This window comes from Lucilia cuprina, chromosome 4, assembly GCF_022045245.1.
Source record: "Lucilia cuprina isolate Lc7/37 chromosome 4, ASM2204524v1, whole genome shotgun sequence".
Taxonomy (NCBI): domain Eukaryota; kingdom Metazoa; phylum Arthropoda; class Insecta; order Diptera; family Calliphoridae; genus Lucilia; species Lucilia cuprina.
In genome coordinates this window covers 94,292,016-94,316,650 of record NC_060952.1, presented here as the reverse complement: position 1 = coordinate 94,316,650, position 24,635 = coordinate 94,292,016, and the positions used below count along the sequence as shown (strand labels likewise).

Here is a 24,635-nt window from a genome sequence, read left to right as displayed (position 1 = left end):
TAATTTTAATAAGAAAGATAAAACAGTAAAGGAACAGTAGAAGAAAAATAGCAAACAAACACAAATACAAAGAGATAGACAAGTAAACTCTGTCAGTGTGCAAATTAAAATAAAAACAAGTTTTACTGAGTTGTTGTTGTAAGAAATGCTAAATGCAAAAGTTGCCAGATTTATTTTGAAATAGGAAGCAAAATAAGTAAGTAAGTAAATAAGTAAGTAGGTCAAAACGGAGTCTCTTCGATTCTACGTGACAGTTCGCGTGTAGTGAACTACCACGTAAACCAAGTATGTAAGTAATTAAGTCAGTAAGTAAGTGGGTCAAAACGGAGTCTCATCGATTCTACTTGACAGTTCGCGTGTAGTGAACTACCACGTAAACCAAGTAAGTAACTAACTATGTAAGTAAGTAAGTAGGTAAGTAAGTAAGTAGGTAAGTAAGTAAGTAAGTAAGTAAGTAAGTAAGTAAGTATGTATGTATGTATGTAAGTAAGTAAGTAAGTAAGTAAGTAAGTAAGTAAGTAAGTAAGTAAGTAAGTAAGTAAGTAAGTAAGTAAGTAAGTAAGTAAGTAAGTAAGTAAGTAAGTAAGTAAGTAAGTAAGTAAGTAAGTACGTACGTAAGTAAGTAAGTAAGTAAGTAAGTAAGTAAATAAATAAATAAATAAGTAAGTAAGTAAGTAAGTAAGTAAGTAAGTAAGTAAGTAAGTAAGTAAGTAGGTCAAAACGGAGTCTCTTCGATTCTACGTGACAGTTCGCGTGTAGTGAACTACCACGTAAACCAAGTAAGTAAGTAAGTAATTAAGTCAGTAAGTAAGTGGGTCAAAACGGAGTCTCTTCGATTCTACTTGACAGTTCGCGTGTAGTGAACTACCACGTAAACCAAGTAAGTAAGTAACTAACTAACTATGTAAGTAAGTAAGTAAGTAAGTAAGTAAGTAAATAAGTCAATAAGTAAGTAAGAAAGTAGGTCAAAACGGAGTCTGTCCGATTCTACTTGACAGTTCGCGTGTAGTGAACTACCACGTAAACCAAGTAAGTAAGTAAGTAAGTACGTAAGTAAGAAAGTAAGTAAGTAAGTAAGTAAGTAAGTAAGTAAGTAAGTAAGTAAGTAAGTAAGTAAGTAAGTAAGTAAGTAAGTAAGTAAGTAAGTAAGTAAGTAAGTAAGTAAGTAAGTAAGTAAGTAAGTAAGTAAGTAAGTAAGTAAGTAAGTAAGTAAGTAAGTAAGTAAGTAAGTAAGTAAGTAAGTAAGTAAGTAAGTAAGTAAGTAAGTAAGTAAGTAAGTAAGTAAGTAAGTAAGTAAGTAAGTAAATAAGTAAGGTCTGGCAACTATAAACGAAAGGTAGAATTTTTCATTGCTTGTCGATTCGTTTCGAATTTTTTGTTTTTTATTAAAAAAAGTAACGAAAATAAACTTGTGGTGGTTTAGTCGGTTTGCACTATAAGTTAACAGTGGACGTTAAAACCAATAACAGTTTACCACAGGCAATCGTTGGTTGTGGTTCTTCAAAGCTGTTGACCAACTCGAAACGGCAACAGACAAATTTACAAACGTTAATTAAGAAATAAAGTGGCAAAAAGGTGATGGTTAAATAAAATTAAAAAAAAAAACTTTAAAATTGTTTAATAAATAAAACAAGTGATTTTTATAAAAAAAAATAAACTACCTATTAATATAAAAAATTAAACAAACCTTTCAAAACTTAAATTATAAACAAATAATAATGTTTATTACCATAACAATTTTGGTTTGCGTTTAACGTTTCACTTTTCAATACTATGCAATTAAAACCACAATTACAAAATTATAAAGAAAAAAAATTAACAAATTTTATATTAGTTCAAGTTAAATAAACTTTATAAAGGAATCAATGAAGCGTTGTTTGACAACTTGCAGTAAATATAAATTGTTTATGAGTTTTTCTTAATAAAAAAAATTAATTCAATTTAATTGGATTTTTTAATTCTTAATACTAAATTGTAATCATTATTCACGCAACGTATTTTGTGTTTTATTTTTTTTTTTCGTCATACGTGTAAAAAATTTTTTTTATTTTTAATAATTTTTGTAAGAAATAAATTACAAAAAATATAATAACAATATCTGTTTAATATGTTAAAAAAAATAATATTATATGAGTGAATTATAGTAACAGTTTTGCATAATAATTAGTTGATAATAGAACGTTTAAAAAATGTTTTAAATAAAATCAACTAAAAAGTAATATAACCTCAACCTTCATTATGTTTTTTTAATGATTTTATTTAAATTGATTTAATTTTTTTTGTTTAGTAGTGTTTAGTTTTTTGTTAATAATTGACATTTTTCAAAAGTGGATTATAACGGTTTTGTTTCATTGAAATTTTCATATAGAAAATAGAAATCTGTAGGCTGTTATAAAAAAAAAAGTTTTATAAAAAGTCAGGAAATGTTTTTTTTAAGCTTCTACAAGGATAACTATTTTATAAAATTAATTGTTATTTGTTTCTTGAAATTTCCTATATAAATTTAATTTAGAGTTTGGAAATCTGATTTTGAAATCTTTGCTAAATTTAAAAAGCTTTCAATTTAATTGCTTTAAAACCTTAAAATTACAGATAAATTGCAAGGTTCGCATACAAATTAATGATCTAAATACAATTGTTAAATTTAAATGTTGACCCAAAATTGATTTCAATTTATTTACAAAATTTTTTTTTAAATATTTTTTGAAAAAAGTAAAAAATAAAGATCGGCTTAAAGATTAGTAATCAAATTACGGAATTCAATATCAATCGATAATCTCAATAGAATCTAAAGAAGACCATAAACAAAGTCGTCAGTCTAGATCTTTGTGTTGTCCATAGACTAATCTTTAGACAAGTCATTGCGCTAGTTCAAAGACAAATCGATAGTCAATGGACTAGTCTGCTCCAAAGCCAAGTACATGGCATAATTACACAGGTGACTGCATCACTACAACAATACAAATACAACATGTATTGTACTAGCATTAGCTTACTGTCAAAAATGTCATATTAAATGTCAACAATTAACAGTCATAACATGTAAGCATTAACAACTTTTGACAGAAAGCCTATTTTATATAAAAATTAAAAAAATAATTAGCTGCTTTATCACAGTTACCTATCTAATTCTACCAGGTACTAGTCTATAGACTAGTTAATAAAGTAGTCAATAGGCTAGTGAATAGACTAGTTCATATACCAGCAAACAGACTAGTCAATAGTCTATTTAATTTACTAGTCAATACTTAGACTAGTTAATATACTAGTCAATAAACAAGTTAATAGACTATGACAAATAGTCATAGATTAGTCAACAGTCTAATCAATAAACAACTTATTGTTAGTTTATAAATTAGCTCCTAACTAGTCTATAGACTAGTCCACATACTAGTTAATAGAGTAGTCAATAGAATAGCAATAGCTTATTAATAAACTAGTGAATAAACTAGTCATATTAGACTAGTAAATAGACTAGTTATGAAAGTCAACGGACTAATTCATAGATTACTAAACAGACAAGTCGATAGACTAGTTAATAGACCACTGATTAGCTCATAACCAGGCTATAGACTATTCCAAAAACTAGTTAATAGAATAGTAAATAGACTAGTCAAGAGACTGGTCAACAGACTGGCCAATAGGGTAGACAATATACAAGTTAATAAATTAATCAATAAAATATTCATATTACAGTCAATATGATATTTAATAGACTAATTGAAAGAGTTGTCAAAAGATTAGTTCATATACAAGTCAACAGACTAATTTATAGATTAGTCTCCATACTAGTCCATATACTACTTTCTTAACAAAAGTGTTTGCTCCAAATATTTCACCAACAAGTCCACTGTGTGACATTTAAAAGGCGTTTAACAAACCATATAAAACCTAATTAAAACACTTTACAATAAACAAATAGCAGAGTTAATGTTTATATGACACTGTCAGGCATTTGTCGAAGTAAGATCCAAATATTTTGGAAGTGATGTTATTCCGGAAATAACATTCCTGACTAACACTGATTTGAAGTTTCTTAGGAATTACATCCAAGAAACTGAGTTTCTGAACACTGAAAAATAATTCATTCAGTGGGCATTTTTGTCTCTCTCTTCTTTTTCATGAAAACGAACGCACAACAGGCCCGATTGTGGTCAGGTGTATTTCTTTGGATTTGATGTAGTATACATCTTCCTATCAACCTAACCCAATGTTTTACGAAAACTTTAAAGTTGTTTATTACTAGACTTTCGTTATCGAAAGTCATAGTATTAATAAAGTATTTCAGTTTTCTTTAAATATTTTCAATAACTAACAGTTAGTCAATATCTTGATCGCAATGTAATCAGCATATAGTAAATGGAAGTGTATATTAAATATGGAAAAACCCGAAGAAAATTTATTTGACATTTTATAATTAAATTCTGATTTATGCAGGAATGGAATAGAAATACAATTCCGCAAAGTGATTAAATGCTAAGGCCCAAACACATACAGTACTTTGCGTCGAACTGCAACTGGCAGCTCGTGTTTACTGTGTGTATTTTAATAAGAGCGGTCACAATCAAAACGTCAAACTTGTGCATGAAGTACAAAAGTTGAAAAAAAATTCAACTTTGGCGTACGAAACAAAGGAGAACAAGAAAATGAAAACAAAACTATCAAAAATATTCTTATTATACTTTTTATTTGAGATTTGTGAGTGTGGAAACCACCATTTTTAAATTAAATATATTTATCAAAGATTGGGCATCTCTTTTTTTACGTTGTGTAGCTGTCAGTCGCAGTTAGACGCAAAGTATTGTATGTGTTTGGGCCTTTAAGCCGGCTTTACACGATCACACAAGTTATATGATCTGTCAAAAATTTTGTGTAGAAGAGTACGGATGGGTTCGTCTAAACGCAATATGTAATGAAAACATCACACATTGAGAGAGAATCGTATGACTCTCTTCATTTTTTGAAATGTTTCAAAAAACAAGTAGGTCAAATTAGATCAGGGATGTATTTTTATGTAAACACATATAGAAAAAGTGAAACAGGTGTTTCCATCTTACTTTTTTATTGTTTTAAACCAATCGTGTAAATACAAAAAATATTCTCTTTTTTGTTATACGGATGAAATTTAATTTTACTTTTTCATTAGACTTTACGTATGTAAAGTGTGATCGTGTGAAGTGCCCTTTGATAGAGACTTTGGGAAACTTTTGATTTTGCGTAGGAGAGAAAGAGAAATAATATCACTCATCTCTCTCGCGGTACGGAGTTTCTCGTACTTGAAATCTTGTTTTGTTAGACCTGGTTCACACTAGGAAACTTTTTTGGGGAAACTTTTGATTTTTGTCTGTGAGAGAAAGAGAATGAAATATCAACCATCTCTTTCTCTCACACACAAAATCAAAAGTTTCTTAACAAAAGTTTTCCAGTGTGAACCAGGTCTTATTCTTCCCATTCGTACAACAACAAATCAATGCAATTACTACGAAGTTTTTAAAACATAATTTTCTAAGTTTTTAAGGACATTTCAAAAGAGAATTAAGAAAAAGTTTCTCAACACAAGTTTCCTAGACGTAAACGAAATTCAATTTTCGATATCGTAGATACGTTTTTATAGGTTGTGATTTTAGCAATGAAGCTTTGAATCTAAATGCAAAATGTCAAACTAATGCTTAAGGGGAAGAAAAGTTTTCAAAATAACAAAATGACAAATAAATATTAGTTTGAAACTCAGTAACTTAGTCAAACCTCGATTCATTCCAAAGACAACAGCTTCATTTATATTTTAGTTCAAAGTATTAGGTTGACAATTTCGTACAAACATTTAGTTTAAAACCTAAACATGTTTCTGGGTTTACAAACACCATAGTTTCTTCTCTATTTGGTGTTCATATCATGTCTGCAAAAATAAAAAAAATACAAAAAAAAAAACGATTTCAAGACATAATCTCTAAAATTGAAACACCCTAGAGACTATTTAGTTAAACTTGTTTATATTTCTAACTCCTTATAAGACATCTTGATTGTAAATTTCATTGAACATCAGCAAAGTCAAAGACAGATATAAAAACTGACTACCAGTATGTAAATGTAAATACAGTGGCAAACAAAAGTGTGAAAACTTAAAGATATTATAAAAACTGATTAGATTTAAACTTACATTCGTTAAAAATTTTGAAAAATTGGCAGAAATTTAAACTTCTAAAACAACATTCGACTTTTTATCATCTGAGTGCAAGATCTTACACGTTGAAGTGTAAAGATGTCAGATCTTGCTGCCAATATTGTAAGGTCAAACAATCGTGCAGCCATTATTTCTACAAATATCATTCAAATTTGATAACAAACTTTCCGATGACAGAGTTTCTTGTCAACTGTGAAACGTATCGGTCGTTTTTTAAGAAAGCTCTGATAAATATTTTAAACAATTTACAAAAAAAAAAAAAAAAAAAAAACCATTTTCTTTCAAAAAAAAGAAAAATCATATTTGAATTTTTTGCCCAAAACAAATAATTGGAAATTTTTTGTGTTTGTGGCTTCGGAAATAAAATGGAAAAAGATCCATTACTTTCCCAAACTGGAGGTAGACCTCCTAACAATTTGGAAAAACCTTTATGTAATGCTAATGGTGAGGCATGTGCATTTCTCAATGACCAGACAAATGAAAAGCCTTCCGGCTGCCAATCGGAAGCACATATTACCCTGACTTCTAAGGATGGAACAAATAATAACAATGTAAACAAGAATTCCCAACTTGGTAAAGAGTTTTTTGATGCTGTTTTCTCATGTCAACCTCCTTTAACTGAATTTAATGAAAATCCTCAAGAGTCCCAAAATTCCAACAACATTAAGATTTTGGAAAACATTCAAATTCCAACCACGGTCTTCCAGAATGAAACATGTATGGATCATGAGACGTTTTCAGTTTCTTCATTAGAAGAAGAATTTCAAACTGTCCAAAACAAAAAAAGAAAAATTCAAGGTGACGTAAAAATTGATTTGTCAAAATGTAAATTTAAGAGTTTTAATATGACAGATGATAATATTAATCGTACAAATATGTACTCATTGTTAGGAGATTTAAATATTGAGGCCGAAAGGCCAGTTAGTAGTACCACACGGAAACCTTATGACTCCAAGATTGATAATGACATACAAACTCAAGTTAGGACCAAAAACTCCTTCTGTCCACCTATATTTCTGGAAAATGTAAATGTTAAATCGCTTATTGACCAACTCATTTCAAAGAACGTGGAATTTAAAATAAAAAATCAATCTAAATATAAAACCAAATTATATTTTAAAGATTCATCTGCATATACGGAAATGATGCAGTTGTTAAAGGAAAAGGATATTCCTTCTTACACATATACACCTAAAGAACATAAACGACAAAGTGTAATTTGTAGAGGTCTTTATTATAAATCGGAAATTAATGATATAAAATCGGAAATTGATAGAATTATTCCGGACACTGTGGATTCAGTTACAAAATTTTCTACCGAATATTCTAGGAAACAGGGCATTGACACAGGTTTGTTTTTAGTAATACTAAAACCTAATCGTAAGGTAAATGAGTTGCTTGGTTTGAAATATATCCTTAATCAGGTAGTGTCATGGGAAAGACCAAAAGCTAGTACAAAAATTCCACAATGTTGGAGGTGCCAACGATGGGGCCATTATTCTCAAAATTGTAGTCGTCCATACTCTTGTGTGAAGTGTAATGATAAGCATGGTCCCGGCGAATGCACTTTCAACTCTGAAAGTAATGAATCACCATTCTGTGTGAACTGCAATGAGAATGGTCACTCTTCGAATTATAGGGGTTGTCCATCATATAGGAAATATGTATCTTTGAGAAAGAAATCGAATCAGGAAGCAAACGATAGGAAACGATCGGCAACTGAAAATGTTGCAAGGGCATTAAATACATCGAATGCTATTACTTCGGATAAACCTTTTTCAAGTTTATTTAAAAATTCGAACGATATACCATCACAGGACAGACCGGAAAAACCGACCATAATTCGGGAATTTATGGAGTTGGCTAAAATTTTATGTGCCCCAGACCCTTTAACCTTAGAGGATAGAATTAATAATTTTATGGAAAATTATAAGTCAATGTCAAGAGATCAAGCCAGGAAAGAATGCTTGAGTTTAATTAAAGATATTCAAAATGTCTATGGTCCGTAATTCTCTGAATTTAGTAACATTTAATGTAGGTTCTCTTATACATATAGGAAGGAGAATTGAACTGAACACAATATTGAATCAATTTAACATTGAAATAGCTTTTTTACAGGAAATACATGTGTCTCCGGATACAAACATATATTTTGATAATTATATGGTTTTGAAAGACGACAGTTTAATAGGTGTCGGTATTGCTGTTAGAAAATCTATATCTGCTTCAAAGGTGAATATTCCAAATTTGAGGTTTCCAAATTTATTTGCCGAATTAAATGTGTATATGAATGGAAGAATTAGTAAAATTCTCTGTGGGTCAATTTATTTTCAGTCCAACTGTAACCGCCAAATAATTTGTGAAGGGCTTTCCTCTATTTTAAATATCTCAAACTCTTATGATGGGTTGATAATAGGTGGGGACTTGAATGCAAAACATATTTCATGGGGAGATATTAACAATAACTTTAATGGTGAAGTACTACTATCTTGGCTTCAAAACGAATCGATTTCAGTTGTTAGAATTAGTGACTTATATCCTACTTATCCTGGAGGATCCTCTCATTTGGATCATTTTATTGTTAGCACCAATATGTGTGACAGTTCTCTCCAAAATTATAAAACCTCAACCCTACCAACTTTTTCGGACCATGTTCCATTAAGACTTCAAATTTCATTATTAGATTTTAATTTTATTTTTACCCCTCCAAACCATTTTGTTTCTTTTAAAGACACAAATTGGAATACATTTAAAATTGATCTGAGTAATGCCATATTGATCCATTTCCCACCAGATAACAGGAACTTATCAAATGAAGAAATTGATTATTATATAAATGAATTTAATACTTCTGTTAGCTTTATATCTGAAATTCACTCAAAAAGGACTGAAAATTATAATAGAAAATATATTTTATCTGATAAAGTAAAGAAATTGTTGAAAATTAAATACAACTGGCAGAAAGATTTAAAAAGAATATTCAATAGAACGTTAAACAGACGAACTCCAGAATATTTACTTATTTCAAAGCAAATCGACTTAATCAAAATTATTATAAAGGAACAGATAGAAATAGAACAGTCACATATATTTAATGAGAAGTTAAAAGAGATAAAGCCTGGGCCCTGGGCTTATAAGCAAATTTTTCAGATAATAGGAAATAGGAAAAATTCTTGTGTTAAAACAATTTCAGTTAATGGTATAGAAATTGCAGAAGTAAATCAGAAATTGGACGTATTGAAGGAACATTTTATTTCAGTTTATAAAAGTTCTCCACCAAACAGGAATCTTTCGGAAGTAAATGAAACTATTAATGACAAAATTTCTCAAGTATCTAATATTTCAACGTTTGATAATGACACAACAGCATTAAATAATCATGGCAATATAAAATTAACGAGTTTGGAACATATTTTGTATATTTCCAAATTGATAAATAATAAGAAATCTGGCGGTTTGGATAATATATCAAATTATTTAATTAGAAAATTTCCTAGAAAAGCTTTTGAATACCTCACAATCATTTATAATAATTGCTTGAATAATTGTTATTTTCCTAGTACTTGGAAAATTGCAAAGATAATTCCGATCCATAAACAGAAGGGTAATAATGACATTAACAGTTTTAGGCCAATTTCACTCCTTTCTAATCTTGGAAAGCTTTTTGAGAGGGTTATTAGGGACAAAATGGATATAGGTTTAAGTGAGGAGTATATACCTCAAGGTCAGTTTGGATTTAAGAGAGGAAATTCAACGGTACATGCTCTTTTGAAATTCCACACTGATGTAGTGCAAAATTTGAGGAAAGGTCAATGCACTGTCGCAGTATCACTGGACATTGAAAAAGCGTTCGATAAGGCTTATCATGACGGAATATTATACAAAATGACAAAAATAGGTTTTGATGCCACTATTGTTAAACTTCTTCGGAGCTTTTTTGATGATAGAAAATTCTGTGTGCAGGTTGATAACATTACATCTTCTCAGGGTGATATTTCTTGTGGTGTCCCTCAGGGCTCTGTCTTGGCACCTCACTTGTATAGTATATTCATATATGATTTTCCCCATGACTTTGGTGCTTCTAAGGGTATACTTTATGCCGACGACTCTTTAATTTATGCACATGATGAATCACCTCAAATTGCACTCCAACATGTAAAATCGCACCTTGAATATGTTGACGAATTTTATTCCCACTGGGGAATAAAAATAAATACGGCAAAAAGTAATGCAATTTGCTTGAGAAATGCTTCTGGAAAGTGTAAATATACAGTAGTCCCAGAGAGCAAAAACTTAGAATTATCATTAAACGGTTCAGAAATCATTTTTAAAGACAGCGTAAAATACCTCGGGGTGAATTTTAATAAACTCTCGAAATTTAATAATCATGTTGCTTGCAATTTGGAAAAGGCTAATCGTGTCAAAGGCGCTTTTTCGAAATTATTTAATAGTAAATCTTTGCCAGTTAAAACTAAATTACTTTTATACAAGGTAAGCATAAGACCAATTCTTCTTTATGCATTTCCTATATGGTTTACCATTTCGAAAACTATGATGAGGAAAATGGAAATTTTCGAACGTCACATATTACGAAAATGCATAGAAAAGAATTATAAAGCCTATAATAAAAGATTCTCGAATAAATTTATTTATGACTAGCTATACCCAGTGTGCTTCGCTACCCTCATCGTAATGGAATTAAATAAATATCATTATTGTAAATGTATATATATCTGCAATATCAAAAATTCCCCTTTTAGAGAACTCTTTAAGTTTGATTTTATGATTCTAGTCTCAATATTACAGAAAATTAGAAAAAACAGTTGAAGAACGAAAAGGTACCAGACAGTGCCTTTTTATATATTTTCATTAAATCAGGATGACGGATGTTTAATTTTCAACCAGAAACCAAAAAAATCGCATAAAGATTTTTAAACAATCAGGAAGCTACATGTCCAATTTAATGTTTTTAGGTTCAATATTATAGAAAATTCGAAAAGTATTAGTAAAAGAACAAAAAAGTACCAGAGTATGCTTTTTCAATTTTCGTTCAATTGGGATACTGCGTGTTTAATTTTATGTTTATATATTCAATATTTTAGAAAGCTCTAAAAGTACCAGTACCAGTGAAGTACGAAAAAGTACCAAAGGACCTATTTTATTTAATTTCATGTTCCTAAGTTCAATATTATAGAAAATTCAAAAAGTACCAGAAAATATTCCAGTTTAAATTTTCATTCACTCAAGTCCCTGATTGCTTTTAAAGATTCTAATTAACTCCGGGCTCCACATGCTTAATTTCATGTTTCTAGGATCAATATTATAAAAAAAACAAAAAGTACCTTTTGAAGAACGAAAAAGTACCAAAAAGTGCCCTTTTATAGGTTCTCACTTAATCCAGGCTCTAAACGCTTAATTTCATGTTTCTAGGTTCAATATTATAGAAAATTCAAAATGTACCTTTTAAAGAACGGAAAAGTACCAAAAAGTCCCATTTTATAGGTCCTCACTTAATCCGGGCTCTACATGCATAATTTCACGTTTCTAGGTTCAATATTATACAAAAATCCAAAAAGTACCTTTTGAAGAACGAAAAGGTTTCAAAAAGTCCCCTTTTATATGTTCTCACTTAATCCAGGCTCTACATACTTAATTTCATGTTTCTAGGTTCAATATTATAGGAAATTCAAAAAGTACCTTTTGAAGAACGAAAAAGTACCAAAAAGTCCCCTTTTATATATTCTCATTTACTCCGGGCTCTACATGCTTAATTTCATTTTTCTAGGTTAAATTTTATAGAAAACTCAAAAAGTACCTTTTGTAGAACGAAAAAGTACAAAAAGTCCGCTTTTATAGATTCTCATTTACTACGTGCTCTGCATGCTTAATTTCATGTTTCTAGGATAAATATTATAAAAAACACAAAAAGTACCTTTTGAAGAACGAAAAAGTACCAAAAAGTGCCCTTTTATAGGTTCTCACTTAATCCAGGCTCCAAACGCTTAATTTCATGTTTCTAGGTTCAATATTATAGAAAATTCAAAATGTACCTTTTAAAGAACGGAAAAGTACCAAAAAGTCCCCTTTTATAGGTTCTCACTTAATCCGTGCTCTACATGGTTAATTTCACGTTTCTAGGTTCAATATTATACAAAAATCCAAAAAGTACCTTTTGAAGAAAGAGAAGGTTTCAAAAAGTCCCCTTTTATATGTTCTCACTTAATCTAGGCTCTACACACTTAATTTCATGTTTCTAGGTTCAATATTATAAAAAATTCAAAAAGTACTTTTTGATGAACGAAAAGTCCCCTTTTACAGATTCTCATTTACTCCGGGCTCTACATGCTTAGTTTCATGTTTCTAGGTTAAATTTTATAGAAAACTCAAAAAGTACCTTTTGTAGAACGAAACAGTACCAAAAAGTCTCCTTTTATAGATTCTCATTTACTCCGGGCTCTACATGCTTAATTTCATGTTTCTAGGTTCAATATTATACAAAAATCCAAAAAGTACCTTTTGAAGAACGAAAAAGTACCAAAAGTCCCCTTTTATAGGTTCTCACTTAATCCATCCTCTACATACATAATTTCATGTTTCTAGTTTCAATATTATAGGAAATTCAAAAAGTACCTTTGAAGAACGAAAAAGTACCAAAAAGTCTCCTTTTATAGATTCTCATTTACTCCGGGCTCCACATACTTAATTTCATGTTTCTAGGTTCAATATTATAGGAAATTCAAAAAGTACCTTTTGAAGAACGAAAAAGTACCAAAAAGGTCCCCTCTTATAGATTCTCATTTACTTCGGGCTCTACATGCTTAATTTCTTTTTTTTAGGTTAAATTTTATAGAAAACTCAAAAAGTACCTTTTGTAGAACGAAAAAGTACCAAAAAGTCCGCTTTTTTAGATTCTCATTTACTACGTGCTCTACATGCTTAATTTCATGTTTCTAGGTTCAATATTATAGAAAATTCAAAAAGTACCAGTCGAAGTACGAAAAAGTACCAAAAAGTCCCCTTTTATAGATTCTCACTTACTTCGGGCTCTACATGCTTAATTTCATGCTTCTAGGTTTAATTTTAAAGAAAACTCAAGAAAATACCTGTGTAGAACGAAAAAGTACCGAAAAGTCCCTTTATTATTAATTTCATGTTTCGATTTCAATATCAAAGAAAACTCAAAAACTACCAGATGGAGAATGAAAAAGTACCAAAAAATATCACTTGGTACCAGGTTTCCAAATAACACCTGATTAGCATATTTAGTGTTTCTAAATCTAAAAATTGTATCTAAATTGGATCATTGTGTTTGAATAAAATCAAATTTCCAGTTTTTACCCCTTTTGGTACTTTTTTCCACCCATTAAAGAAATATAAATTCTATTCCAAAATGTTACAACATCGTAGTGGGAGCCCGTTATTACGTATTTATATGTATAAGTTAATAAACCAAAATCAATGTTTTATGAAAAAAGTACCAAAAATAGGTACAATTTTCACCCCTTAAACATCCGAATAACCAAAAAGTACTAAATTTATATTTTTATTTTTTCGTCAAGTTATGAAGGAGTCAAAAATATTGTTTGAATGTTCACTGGTTTAAAAGATACATGGGGTGCAAAAAAAAGTACCAAAATACAGTTTTTACCCGCTTATTCCCTAAAGGGGCCGAAATTGAAAAAAGTACCAGACACCTGTCCGCTTATTTTTTAAATGAACGATGATAAGCTTTAAATTATTTTTGTATCTTTTCTAGTTTAGGAGATATGAGGTTACCGATTTTACCCGTTTTTACCCTTTTTTACCCCCTAAACATTCGAATTTCCAAAAATCCCGTCTTAGTGGATCTATTTGGTGGGAGACCAACCCCCTGTCCAAATTTCAGCTCTTTAGCTTTAACCGTTTAGGCTGTGCGATGATGAATCAGTCAATCAGTCAGTCAGTCAGTCAGTCAGTAACGTTAGAATTTTATATATATAGATAATGCCGACATAATTCCGATTTCTTCTTACGCTCTTGATTTAACAACACGTTTTGTTAAAAGACTGTCCTATTTTGAAGGCAGTATAATGCAAGATTTGTTGTTAAGCGAACAGGAATTTAGTTGGTCAAACACTAATTATCTTTCCTCAATTGGAATTTTACATGAACAGAACAATGGAGTTTCTGGTCTTAACTTTTACTCACATATCACTCCTGGAATACATAGGGGATAATTTTTTATTATTTTAATTTTGTTTAATTTAATTCTTTTGTTTTTAGTTTAATTAGTTTTAAGTTTTAGTTTATAAGATTTTTAGTATTAAGTTCACTAAAAGTAGATATATACTCTACTAGTATAGCTAAATGCCGGGAGCAAGCATTGTTTCTTTAAATAACTATTGAATAATTATTAAAATTATAATTAAGTTTTCTAAATGATAAGCAAGTCGCATAACCTAATTAATCCTACAGAAATTGAAATAATACGAAATAGTTTTAAGTTTGCATATATTTAATGTTTGTAAAACAAAATTGTTAATGAAAAAAAAGCCTCAATAAAGTTAACTTAACTTAACTTAACTTTCCGATGACACTGTATATTGAATATTATTAATAAACCGGATTTATTTAACAAGTTTATTGTATAAAAAGGATTCTTATTACAAAATTTTTAGGGTCAATGTTTGATCAATAGACAAAGCAAAATGTGATCATAGACAACTTAAACTATACCCAGGAAAAACTTACATTGTAAACATTTCAATGAAAAGTAATGAGTTCAAATGCCAATAAAACTTCTTTTCACTACTTCATTAATTTAACTCGGTGATGTCTTTGGAGGCAAGTACTTCTACACTCGCTTATAAATAGGGAGTTAAAAAAGTACATTTCGCTTACAAAGAAGTTGTTAAGTAAGATGTTTTGTTTTTAATAATAAAAACACGCCAGTGCGAATATGAATCAGGGTTTTCGGTTTGTTAGTTATAATTTCTATTGAAATTTTAGCTATTTTATTGCGCGTCAAATAATAGCTTTCAGAATGGTAAGTATTAGTCATTGAAAAGTAAGTGGTGATGGAAGTACAACCCATTAACGAGTTTTTGCTGGAAGTAAATCAATAATACGATAGGATTTCTATAAGTTTTTTTATAGAAAATTTTGTCTTAATTTTAAAAATTTTCTTGATACAAAAATTCTCTCAATTTGTGCGATTTTCTTTATAGGAAAAATTTTCTTTAATTTAAAAAAAATCCTTTATAGGATTTTCTTTAGAGAAAATTTTCTTCAATTTATAGTAAATTTCTTCTAATTTGTGAGAAAACTTCTCTGAATTTTTGTGATTTTTTTATATAGAAATTTTACAGAATTTGAGAGATTGTGAGAAAGATTTTTTTCTACAAAATTTTCTCCATTTTAAAAGATTTTCTTTATCGGAAATTTCTTATATGTGAGAAAATTTCTCTCAATTTTTGTGATTTTTTTATATAGACATTTTTTACAATTTGAGAAATTGTAAGAGAGATTTTTTTCTACAAAATTTCCTCCAATTTGGAAGATTTCTTATAATTCAAGATGGTTCCTTTCTAGATATTTTCTATGTAATTTGAGAGATTTTCTTAATAGAAAATTTTCCTAATTCAAGAGATTTTCTTTCTGGAATATTTCCATTAATTTGAGACCTTACCAAGTTGGCAGAAAACTGTGCAAAATTTTAAAAATTTTCTTCATACAAAAATTCTCACAATTTGTACGATTTTCTTTATAGAAAATTATTCCCTATTTGTGTGATTTTCTTTACAGAAAATTTTCTTCAATTTGGAAAAATTCTCCTAATTTTTATGATATTCTTTATATAGAAATTTTTCACAATTAGAGAGATTGTTTTTCTAAAAAATTTCCTCTAATTTAGAAGATTTTCTTTATTAAAAATTTCTTCTAATATGTGAGAAAATTTCTCTCAATTTTTGTGATTTTCTTTAGAAAATTATAATAATTTGAGAGATTGCAGAGAAACAGAGATTTTTTCTACAATATTTCCTCCAATTTGGAAGATTTCTTTTAATACGTCATGTTTCCATTCTAGATATTTTCTTTATAATTTAAAAGATTTTCTTTATAGAAATTTTTAAGATTTTTTCCAATTCGAGATTTTTTATAATTTGAAAGATTTTCTTTATAGAAACTATGAAGATTTCTTCCAATTCAAAATGGTTCTTTTCTAGATATTTTCTTTATAATTTGAGAGTTTTTCTTTATAGAAAATTTTCCTAATTTAAGAGATTTTCTATCTGGAATATTTCCATTAATTAGAGAAAATTTCTTTTTCTAAAAAAATTCTCCAAATTTGATAGAAAATTTATTTTAATTCGAGATATTTTCTTTTTACAAAATTTCTTTTAATTTCAGAAATTTTAATTTATTAGATTTTAGGAGATTTTCTATTTAGAAAGTTTGTCACATTTTAGGAGATTTTTTATGGAAATTTTCTTCTTATTTGAAAGGGTTTCTTTCCATAAAACTTCTCACAATTTGAGAGATTTTTTTCTGCAAACTATTCATCACATTTTGAGAGTTTTTCGTTGTAGAAAATCTCTCACATTCTAAGTGTTTTTCGTTATAGAAAATCTCTCACAATTTGAGAGATTTTCATTAAAGATAATCTCTCACATTTTGAGAGTTTTTCTTTAAAGAATACATCTCACATTTTGAGAGTTTTTCTTTAAAGAATACATCTCACATTTTGAGAGATTTTCTTTATAGAAAACTTCTCGCATTTTGAGAGATTTTCGCTATAGAAAATTTCTCAAATTTTGAGAGATTTTCGTTATAGAAAATTTCTCACATTTTGAGAGATTTTTGTTATAGAAAATTTCTCACATTTTGAGAGATTTTTGTTATAGAAAATTTCTCACATTTTGAGAGATTTTTGTTATAGAAAATTTCTTACATTTTGAGAGATGTTTGTTATAGAAAATTTCTTACATTTTGAGAGATTTTCTTTATAGAAAATTTCTCACATTTTAAGAGATTTTCTTTATAGAAAATTTCTTACATTTTAAGAGATTTTCTTTATAGAAAATTTCTTACATTTTAATAGATTTTCTTTATAGAAAATTTCCTACATTTTAAGAACTTTTTTAGCAATTTCTTAAAATCGGAAAGATTATCTTTATAGAAAGTGTTTTACAATTTTAGAGATTTAATTTATATAAAATTTCTTACAATTTTCGAGATTTACGTTATGGAAAATATCTTGGAATTTCTCACAAGAATAATATTCCATTCAGACAATCTGAGAATCTGGATTTTAATGAATTAGTATCATAACCATTCGAAACTTTTTAATGATTGAAAGATTCTAATCTAAATTGCTTAGAAAGTGGGCTAAATAAATGCAATACGAATGTTCAATAATTTCAATGTGATGGTCAGATATCAATAACAAATTCTAATTAAAATTTCGAAAGCGTGCGACGGCAATTTGTCAAAAGTACATAACATAATAATAATAAAGCCCTGAATAATAATTTATATAAAGTCATTAAGATTAATATATATATATTTTTTTCAAATTTAAAAACCTTACAAATAAATATCATTAAAAGTAGGTAATTTCGTACTTATGTCATTCAGTCAATCAATAAATAAAATTAAAACTAATTTCTAAAAAAAGTTGCTAATCTTCGAACAGATAAAAAAATGTAAAAATAAAAACAATGCGGCTTTTAAAACTACATTATTATATTAATATTCATAATTTTTTTCCTTTAAATAACATTTTATAAAAAGGTGTCAATATTATTTTATGTAAACAAACTTAATACTTCATTTAAGTTTATAATACTCCCCGAAAAAAGTTTCACTTTAAATTTCTATTTAACATTCAATATCAACACCATTTATTTGCCTAAAGTTTTTTTTGCCCCTTTGCTAAACCTATTTAACAAACAATCAATTATTCATGACGTAGTGTGAACGCAGTATTGAATTAAATTATATTTTGTTGTTAAAAATAAATAAATAATTTCTTATTAATTGGTGTTTTTTAAAACAAGTTTTATATTGTTTAATTGGCTTTTCAATGAAATTTTTATAAGAAAATAATTGAGAGAATTATGAAACAAATCTTTAATATCAGATACATTTCTTACTTTCGGTTTTAATTGTAAATCCCCTTAAAAAGTACTTTGTGAAACATTAGAAACATATTTTAAAATTAATCTGAAAAGTTTTTTCTTGGAAAATATATAAATATCGTCTGGGATGATATATGAACTATTCAATAGATATAAGAAATATACAGTCAAACTTCTTTATAACGAACTCCGCGAAAGCAGTCCAAGTTGTTCGTTATAAGCGAAGTTCCTAATAAGACAGGCGAAGTTTTTGTAGTTCCAAATATATTCTTATGATTTCAACACATAATTTTGAAGTTCATTATAAAAAAAAGAAAAATTTTATGAAATAAGAGGATTCGTAATAACCGTGTTCGTTATAAGAAATTTTTATACTCTATACCACTTTAGTGGGGTATATTGGGTTTGTGCTGGGGGGTTTCGATCCGTATTTCGATTCGAAAGAAAAAGTTTTCAAAACACAATGTATTTAACATACAAATTCGAAATGTTTTTCATTCGAATTGAGTTACATAGTAATCCCCCCTGATGTTTGTAACGCACAATAATATTGGTCCTACATTCACCTTAAATTATATCAATCGGCTCAGAATCATTTTCTATATGCGTCCGTCGGTCTGTCCGTCCATGTCCATGACTTTTCGACTTTTTGCATTTTATGCAAAGTCGATTTTTCGACTTTTTTCATTTAGTTTAAAGTCGACTTTTAGTATTTTATAAATAGTCGACTTTTTGACTATTTTCATCTATTTTTAACGTTTTTCGAGTTTTTGACTTTTTTCCACTTTTTTAAAATTTTCGAGTTTTTTTTTATTTTTTTCGACTTTTTTTCGTCTATTTTTTACATTTTTCGAGTTTTTCCGACTTTTTCAGAGTTTTAGACTTTTTTCACTTTTATAAAATTTTCAAGTATTTTTTACTTTTTTCTACTATTTTCGAGTCTTCAACTTTTTTCGTCTATTTTTTACTTTTTTCGGGTTTTTCCGACTATTTACAGGGTTTGACTTTTTCTACTTTTTTTAAATTTTCGATTATTTTTGACTTTTTTCGACATTTTCGACCTTTATTCACAAAGTCGACTTTTCGACTTTTTTCATAGACGATAGTCGAGTTATCGACTTTTTTGGAACAAAATAGTCGACTTCGACTTTGCGACTTTTTTCGACAAATAGTCGATTTATAGAACCCTACTTGAATCACACTACAGGCCGCAATTTTTAAGATAATTCAATGAAATTTGGTTAAGATTGGTCCATTATTTCACTTAGCCCCCGTATAACTGAACCCCCGAATAGGGCTCGTAAACCTGTAATCGAACTTCAAGTATAATTTTTTGAGATAATTCAATGAAATTTGCCACATGATCTTCTATGATACCGTAGACGAATCCTATTGAAAACGGTTAACATCAGTCCACTTAAAAACTTGTTAGTAATTAACGATAATTCATTATAACCGAGTTCGTTATGAGAGAGTTTGACTGTGGAAATTTTTTCTCAGACTGATTGAGAGAAAGTTTTTGTAGAAAATTTTCTCAATTTAAGAGATTTTCTTTTTTATAAAAAATTTCTTACAAAATGTCTCAAAACTTGGAGAATTTATTTATTGGAATTTTCTTACAATTAGAGAGATTTTCTTTCTCAAAATTTGAAAGACATTCTTTATAAACATTTTTCTCATAATTTAATAGAATTTAAGAGAACTTCTTTATAAAAGTTTTCTCATTATTTAGTAGATTTTTTGCATACAAAATATCTCTCAATTTGAGATGTTTTAGGAAATTTCTCTTAATGTAAGAGATTTTTTATAGAAAATTTCTCTTAATCTGAGAGATTTTCTTTAAAGAATATTTCTCTTAATCTCAAAGATTTTCTATACAGAAAATTTCTTACAATTTGAAAGATTTTATTTATAGAAAATTTTCTCATAATTTAAGAGATTTTCCTCATAGAATGTTTCTCACGATTTACAAGATTTTCCTTATAGAAAATTTCTCACAGTTTGAGAGATTTTTGTTATAGAAAATTTCTAACATTTTGAGGGATTTTCTTTATAGAAAATTTCTAACATTTTGAGGGATTTTCTTTATAGAAAATTTCTCACAGTATGAGAGATTTTTGTTACAGAAAATTTTTTACAATTAGAGGGATTTTCTTTATAGAATTTTTTCTCTTAATCTAAGAGATTTTTTTTTTATAGAAAACAGAACATTTCTTGAAATTATTTTTATAGAAAATTTTGCTCAATCTAATAGATTTTATTTATAAAAACCTGAGAGACTTTCTCTATAAAAGTTTTCTCTCAATTTAAGAAATTTGCTTTATAGAAAATGTTCTTCAATTTGAGAGTTTTTCTTGACAGTTTTTCTTTATAAAATGTTTTCGTACAAAAGGGAAAATTTTATCATAATAATTCTTTGAGTGTAAAACCTAACAGTTCTTTTTATTATTTATGTTAATGACATTTCATCAATTTCATTTTAATTTTATAATTTGTTTCCTTGCACGCTACCAGATATTGATCGGTATTATTAATTATGTTCATATATAGCATCACTTTAAAGAAATTGTATTTATTGCAGCAAAATCAAAAATTATCTTTTTAAAAATTAGATTTTTTGGGAAAATTTAAGAGAAATTTTTCATTTGCTTATTTATCAAATACAAAATCTGTGTAAAGCTTCTCCAGCAGTAGCATGATTTCTAGTCAACCTCTGCTTATATTTAACTATATTTTCTCATTATTTTGTTATTTATTTTACTATAGTTTTATATTTTGTTTAAATAATCAAATCAATTTCTTAAAATAATTAAATTTTTTCTCACAATATTTTAGTTTTTTCTACACTAACCACCATGAGACATTCAGTCGCCTACTTGGCCCTTTTTATCTTGGGCTTAAGCTGGTTTTCCAGCCGCTCTGAAGCCGCCATTATAGACAACAGCTATAATTATTATCGTCTACCCACTTCCATACAACCGGATCGTTATAAATTAAAAGTTATAACACATTTAGAGAATCCAGCCAATTTAACTTTTGATGGACAAGTTTCGATACGTTTCAAGGTTCTACAGGACACCACCAATATAACATTGCATTCACAGAATTTAACTGTAGATGAGACGCGTATAAAGCTAAAGAGTTATGATGATGATCAGAAAATGGATTGTTTATTGTCGGTGACTCAGGTCCCGGAACAGGATTATTTTATAATACAATTGTGTCAGACATTGCGCAAGGGTCAAAATTATAAATTGAAATTGTATTTTAATGGCGTTTTAAATGAGAAATTACATGGTTACTATCGCAGTTCTTATGTCGTAAAGGAGACCAATGAAACTAGGTTTGTGAGAATAAGAACTAGGTTTGTGAGAATTAATGGTTTCTTTAATAAAATTATCCTTATAGATGGCTTTCGGTTACGCAATTTGAACCTGCCCATGCTCGTGCCGCTTTCCCTTGTTTGGATGAACCGGAATATAAAGCTAAGTTTGTTATATGGCTGGGTCATCATAAATCTTTAACGGCTTTAAGTAATATGCCGCTGGAAAAGCAGGCACCATTGTAAGTAATCAGATTTTCTTTATACAATATTTCTCACAATTTTTCTCTATGGAAAATTTCTCACAATTATTGTTCTCTTTTTTTTTAGAACTGGTCTCAACGATTTCGTCTGGAGTGTATTTGAAGAATCAGTACCCATGTCCACCTATTTGGTAGCTTATACAGTCAACGATTTTGCCTACAAACAGTCCGAACCGAATGCGGAATCAAACAATAATATAATGTTCCGTACATGGGCTAGACCTGAAGCTATTGATCAATGTAATTATGCCAGTGAAGTTGGACCGAAAGTTTTGAAATACTACGAAGATATATTCGGCATACCATTTCCACTCAAGAAGGTAGATGAAATTGCCATACCCGATTTTAGTGCAGGCGCTATGGAAAATTGGGGTTTAGTAACATATCGTGAGACGGCTCTACTCTTTGCACCCAATGTTTCTTCCAACTCAAATAAGTTGCGCATTGCTCAGGTCATAGCACATGAATTGGCACATCAATGGTTTGGCAATTTGGTAACCATGAAATGGTGGACTGATTTGTGGTTAAATGAAGGTTTTGCCACCTATGTAGCCAGTTTGGGGGTTCAACATTTAAGTCCTGAATGGGAATCTTATAATGAGGAATCATTAGAGAATACTTTGGCTATTTTCCGTAGAGATGCACAGCTATCCAGTCATCCTATATCGCAACCTATTCTGAATACCAGTCAGATAGGTGAAAGATTTGATTCGATTTCTTATAAAAAAGGTTCGGCAGTTTTGAGAATGTTGCATTCTATCTTGGAGGAGCAGGCTTTCTTTGAGGGTGTTAGCGATTATCTTAAGAAACATAAATATTCAAATGCTGAACAAGATGACTTATGGTCTGCTTTTACGGAAAAAGCTCATAGTTATGAGCGTATACAAAATGAATACGACATGAAGACCATAATGGATTCTTGGACTTTACAAACCGGTTATCCTTTGGTTAAAGTAACACGTGATTACAACAGTGGAGCGGTGGAAATTACTCAACATAGATTTTTGGAAAACAAAACTCTTACGGAACAACAAATTTCGGATAAGGAACAATGCTGGTGGGTACCACTTAGTTATACTACGGCCTCGGCTAAGAACTTTAAAACTACCACACCACAAAATTGGTTGGAATGCAATGCCGAGGGTAAAAGTAAGAATTTACGTTTGGACAATTTGGCCAAGAAGGATGAGTGGGTACTTTTCAATATTCAGTTGTCGGGTGTTTATCGTGTTATGTACGATATTGAGAATTGGGGTTTGTTAAATGAGACATTGAATAGCAAAGATTTTACTAATATTCATATTATGAATCGTGCTCAATTGATTGATGATGTGATTTGGTTGGCCTGGAGTGGTTATCATGATTACGATATCACTTTCGATCTGTTGGAATATTTGAAACAAGAACGTGAATATTTACCCTGGAGAGCTGCTTTGGAGGGTCTCAGTAGTGTGAATAGATTGTTAAAGCCATTTAAGGCCAATTATGAATTGTTCAAGGTAAGGAAATGTTTGTAGTTTTAAAGATTCCCAAACAAATTTTAATAATCTCATATTAACAGCGTTATATGCGTTATATTATTAAACCGGTCTACTACTACTTGGGTGGAGTAAATGCCACTACCTTTGAGGACTCTTCTTCATTTACCAAGGTCTTGCATAAGTCTCTGATAGCCGGTTGGGCTTGTCGTTTGGAAATGGAAGATTGTGTACAAAACTCCATCAAATATTTCCAACAATGGAAGACCTCACGCAATCCCAATACCGAAAATAATATACCAGTAGATCTAAGACCTACTGTATACTGTACAGCTATACGTCATGGCAACCATGATGATTGGCAATTCTTATGGCAACGTTATAAAGAATCAAATGTGGCTACGGAAAAACGTACCATTATCTTCTCTCTAGCCTGTTCTCGTGATACCAAAACTCTGGCTAACTATGTAGATATGACCTATGATAAGACAGGTCATATACGCAAACAAGATGCTTCTTATGCCTTTAGTTCTGTGGCACGTAATGAAGTTGGTTTCCCTCTGGCTAAACAATATTTTATGGAAAATATTGATAAACTAAATGATTAGTAAGTTTAACATTTAAATGCTTTCTAAAAACAAAAACATTTACAAATTTTCTATTCTTTAACTGCAGTTACGGTCCCTATTCCAATGATTTGGGTCATTTATTGTCACCTTTAGCCAGTCAAATCATTAGCTCAGAAGATCTTAACAAACTTTCCTCGCTGATCGATTCCAAAAAGGAACTCTTTAAGAAATCCGAAAAGAGTGTACAAAGCGCATTCGAAACTATTAATTTTAATCTTCAATGGATAGAACATAATGTACGCGATACTAAATCACGTCTACAATCACGTTTAACTTTTATGGATTTCCTTAAAACCGATGAAGAGGCTTAAGGCATCATAATAATATAAAGTAAATAACATGTGTGTGTGATGTTGCTTGTGAGTTGTGTGATGTCATATTGTCCCTATTTTTGGGGTTTTATTAGTTTATTAATAAAATAATATCAATAACATCAGCCCAGTTATTATAATTCTAATAATTCTAAGAATTACTTAAATAATTTTTTATGATTTTATAGCGATTTTTTATGTATGTATATGATCAGCCCATATTACAAGTGATGTATTTTTGTCATTGTCATTATTATATTTTTTTATTTGCAAAATACTGTAATTGTTTTTAACAATAAATGTATATTTATATGTATAAGTTTTAGTAAAAA

General features: G+C 29.2%; 2 protein-coding genes across 4 annotated transcripts in view; one reads left to right on the top strand and one right to left on the bottom strand.

The window, feature by feature from the left end:
• Nucleotides 1-24,635, bottom strand: part of LOC111687909 (origin recognition complex subunit 2) — a 29,557-nt gene that overhangs the window by 3,884 nt on the left and 1,038 nt on the right. The window lies entirely within an intron of this gene.
• Nucleotides 1,420-24,635, top strand: LOC111687913 (aminopeptidase N-like). Its single transcript, XM_023450396.2, has 6 exons — nt 1,420-1,575; nt 21,136-21,643; nt 21,709-21,864; nt 21,953-23,384; nt 23,447-23,970; nt 24,039-24,635. Exons 2-6 carry the CDS (start codon nt 21,156-21,158, stop codon nt 24,301-24,303), a joined length of 2,865 nt encoding a protein of 954 aa, XP_023306164.2. The 5' UTR covers nt 1,420-1,575; nt 21,136-21,155; the 3' UTR covers nt 24,304-24,635.

Excerpts from the sequence above, each read along its gene's own strand:
- LOC111687913 (XM_023450396.2), top strand. The coding sequence starts at position 21,156 with ATGAGACATTCAGTCGCCTACTTGGCCCTTTTTATCTTGGGCTTAAGC. Across the intron at positions 21,865-21,952 it reads CTGGAAAAGCAGGCACCATT|AACTGGTCTCAACGATTTCG; the intron begins GTAAGTAATCAG and ends CTTTTTTTTTAG. Across the intron at positions 23,971-24,038 it reads ATTGATAAACTAAATGATTA|TTACGGTCCCTATTCCAATG; the intron begins GTAAGTTTAACA and ends CTTTAACTGCAG.